At 48.8% G+C, this 3,419-nt stretch overlaps 2 protein-coding genes across 2 annotated transcripts in view; one reads left to right on the top strand and one right to left on the bottom strand.

Annotated features, from left to right (window-relative positions):
* LOC102215222 (post-GPI attachment to proteins factor 2-like) overlaps positions 1-409 on the bottom strand; it is a 6,194-nt gene extending 5,785 nt beyond the window's left edge. The window contains exon 1 of the mRNA XM_013915191.1: positions 247-409. Coding sequence (XP_013770645.1) covers positions 247-409 — 163 coding nt within the window. The remainder of the gene's footprint in view (positions 1-246) is intronic.
* Positions 410-1,508: 1,099 nt separating this feature from the next.
* LOC102214944 (uncharacterized) overlaps positions 1,509-3,419 on the top strand; it is a 6,147-nt gene continuing 4,236 nt past the window's right edge. Inside the window, exons 1-2 of the mRNA XM_013915190.1 lie at positions 1,509-1,976; positions 3,243-3,389. Coding sequence (XP_013770644.1) covers positions 1,509-1,976; positions 3,243-3,389 — 615 coding nt within the window. The remainder of the gene's footprint in view (positions 1,977-3,242; positions 3,390-3,419) is intronic.

The raw sequence follows: 3,419 nt of genomic DNA, 5'->3' as shown, positions 1-3,419 counted from the left end.
ATTATTATTATTATTGTACGTCCTGATGATTTACACCACACTACGATTCAAAGGTGATACAAAGGTCACGACCCTCGCCAGGTGGAAGTGACATCATTTTGTCTGTTTCATGAAGAATTACAGACATTTAGAATGTTTTACTGCTTCTAATTTCAAAATAAAAGACACTTTGAGTGATCTTCTTTAACGTCTGTGCAGAGAAACGTGCTTCCTGCTGGCGTCTGCGTGCTTGCACATTTACCTTACAGTGTGTGTGCGTCGTGTCCTCGTAGTGGTAGATGAGGGAGACGATGATGCAGGCGATGAAGCCGGTCGCCGGCAGCAGAACCGTCACCACGGCGAAGATCTTGAAGGGCAGCCGGATGAGGAGCCGGCCCTGGTCCGGGTCGCCGTACGGCCCCTGGAGCATCCTGGAGACAGGAGAGCTTCGAGCCTCAGACAGGTGAGACTAACACCACCTGCAAAGGATGGAAACGAGCTCGTCTTTAGGATTCGTTTCTATTGCTCCTGAGTTTGTGGTTGTAATCCAAACATGCTTTAGTCTGTGACATTTTTAAAGCTGTGACACGTATTGATTACTTCCAACGAGGGATTTTTGCACTGCGGCGCTACAACATCAGTTAACTTCAAAAGATATTTCAGTGGTTTCGTGCCCTGTTTGTGTCCTTTTCATTTCATTTCCTTATTTCACACTTGGTACAACAATTCAAACAAACCAACCACACTTTCTATCAAAAAGCACTACAACCATGTGTGAAAAGGAGCAGGAGGAAGAAAATATTCTTCAGGCAAATATCAGCCTGTGTTACTGAGGCGGGTATTAAAAATTACAAGCATTTAAATGGAGTTTGGTGCAGTGTGTATACAGAACTGCAGAGAAGGTCACTGGCCTCACGAGCCGCCAGGAAGCCAGCATTAGTCTCTGCCACTGCTTCAGGTACCGTAAAACGTGACGTTTTTTAAACGGAGTCTGGTGTGCTGCATGAATGCTGATCCAAGCAGGCAGGACATCAGTTTTAAACTTTGACAGAGTTCTGGGGCTGTCTTACCTGAACAGGTGCGGTCCTCTGACGTGGCAGACGGCAGCTGGGACCGGAAACGAGCTTTAAACCGGACAAAGAGTTTTCCAGCTCCGCGCCTCACCTGAAGCTCCTCTCACCGTTAACGTCACACACACTTCATACGTGCTATTTAACTTAGTTTAATGATTAATCTAACCGGAAGTGGCAGGGCTCCTTTGCTGACAACTTTAATAACTTCCGTTGATTACATCTTTCAAAATAAAAGTCTTTAACCTAAAGCGTGTAAAAACAGTGGCAGGTCTTTAAATCTTTATTAAACAAAGCAGTTAGATGACATCACTGCGTCATTGCGACAGCACGTGATGTCAGCTGGTCGCTCACTGCTACAGGTGTCTAGTATGTGACGTCATTTGACCACGATGCACTCACATCTTTGAGCGTCTGCAGGAACAGCTCCCCCACAGAGACTCGGATGGACCTGTGGTCATGCGGACACAGAGAAACAGGAGAGGACGTTTAGAGCACTTCCTGTACTGTAAGCACTCCAGGCTCAATCATCTGAAACAGGAAGTTCAAAGGTATGGGTTGGAGAACCAGTACATCTTCAGTGGAGACATCCCTCCGTACCCCCGACCCGAGTTCCACGTGAGCCGTGTCAAACACGACACGGAGCGACGGGGCTTATGTTGCATCAGGGTGGACGGCGGCTTCGGGGATCCTCACAGGCAGGTCCTGGTGTGGTGGAGTCTGGCTGTGGGACCCGAGGAGATCCAGGAGGCCGAGACGAGGCTGCTAGAGGAGACCCACCCAAACCGGACGGAGGAGCAGGCCGCGAGGCAGCGGAGCTTCCTGTGGAGGTTCGCCTCCTCTCCGGCCTTCGGCGAGAGGTCCAGGCTGGGCTCGTACCGCTTCACCTTCCCCCTGCAGGAGGTGCTGACCGCCTACAGCGAGCAGGTACTCCTCTGTCAGCACACGGGCCCAACAGTTCAGTGAGAGAGTAAAGCAGAAAGACTGAGTGTGATTAACAGGAAACACTAAACAGACTCAGCATGCACACGAGTTCAGATTAACGGAACCACAGGAAGACACAACACTGTGTCAAAGAAAACTAAGTCAGCTCAATTTTGTGGCACCAAATCATTCGAGTTCATGACAAAGACACAGAAACATGTAAGAAAGATTCAAAGCACAACAGAGACGGTAAACTGAGGCGCACAGCTGCTGGCAGCAGCTTCCATCATCACGTGGTGGATGTCAGCTCATTTTGGGCTGTGAAGGATTTCTTCTTTCACAGGGTGGCGACTGTGCAGCAGACGTCTTTAATGACATTAACAAACAAATCATCTCTGATCCACACAGGATGAGGAGTACGCATACACTCAGCTGAGTCTTTAATGAGTGCTGCTGAAATGTGAGGGTGCTGGGTGCTTTTATTTTGAAGTCCACTAACCACTCTGTCTTTTGAGGCCAACTTCCTGAAGGCTAGATTGCTGGAGTGCACATGATGAGGGAATTCCCTAATTATCCACCGTCAGTGGGATAAACCATTAGATGAGAGCTGAGGGGGGAGCAATCTGAGTCTGTAGTTTGAATTGATTTAGTTAGTTTGTATCTTATTTAACTGCTTTGTAGTCAGATGTATGTGGCGTGTGTTAACCGCTGCAGCTCACTGTACATGTTGATTTGTAGGTGGACTTTCTGGTGGTGTGGTCTGCATCTATTCAAGGAGGTTTAGATCCACCAGGGGATTTTCTGTTGACATGTGCTGTGGCTGTGATGTTAATGTTAAGATGTGCCGCTGGTGAGATCGTTGAACCTTGAAAGAAATGTGTTCAGAGCTCAGGTAAACTACCTTTGGTCCATCATCCCCTTCATGTCCGCATACACCATCCTGTCTCAGGGGTTATTAACAACCAAGTCGATGGTCAGACGACACAGACTGAGCCGTTTGGCCACAGCGGTGAAAGCTGAAGGTGAAGCTCTCAAAGCTCAGCACTCGTCTGACCCCGTGTGGGTCGGAGAAAATCTAAAATAAATTCAAACATGTGCACCCTGCTCTCGTCTGCTGTGTGATCGTCCACCCCGTGAAAAGAAGTCCAGAAGGAGCTGTGCCCGTGATGAGTGGAAACTGTAAAACCACAGCTGTGCACAAATCCACCACACCAGGTTAGTGACTGCAGGCGTGTAACAGCTGGAGTCTTCTGCTTCTATCATCTCCAGTTTTGCTCCGGAGCTCCGCCCATCATGAGGGTGTTCAAGACCTCGCTGTACAAACAGGAAGTGCAGTACTCTGTGCTGGTCCACAGCCCGGCCAATCAGCTGCTCTTCTCAAGGTTTCCTTTGCTCCCTGATGATGACCCGGACGCCGTCTGCGCTTATAGAGACGGACGCTTCATC

The sequence above is a fragment of the Pundamilia nyererei genome, unplaced genomic scaffold, assembly GCF_000239375.1.
Source record: "Pundamilia nyererei isolate P.nyererei 1_Seehausen unplaced genomic scaffold, PunNye1.0 scaffold00266, whole genome shotgun sequence".
NCBI lineage: Eukaryota > Metazoa > Chordata > Actinopteri > Cichliformes > Cichlidae > Pundamilia > Pundamilia nyererei.
Note: the sequence above shows the minus strand (reverse complement) of the source record. Positions and strands in the feature narration are given on the sequence as shown.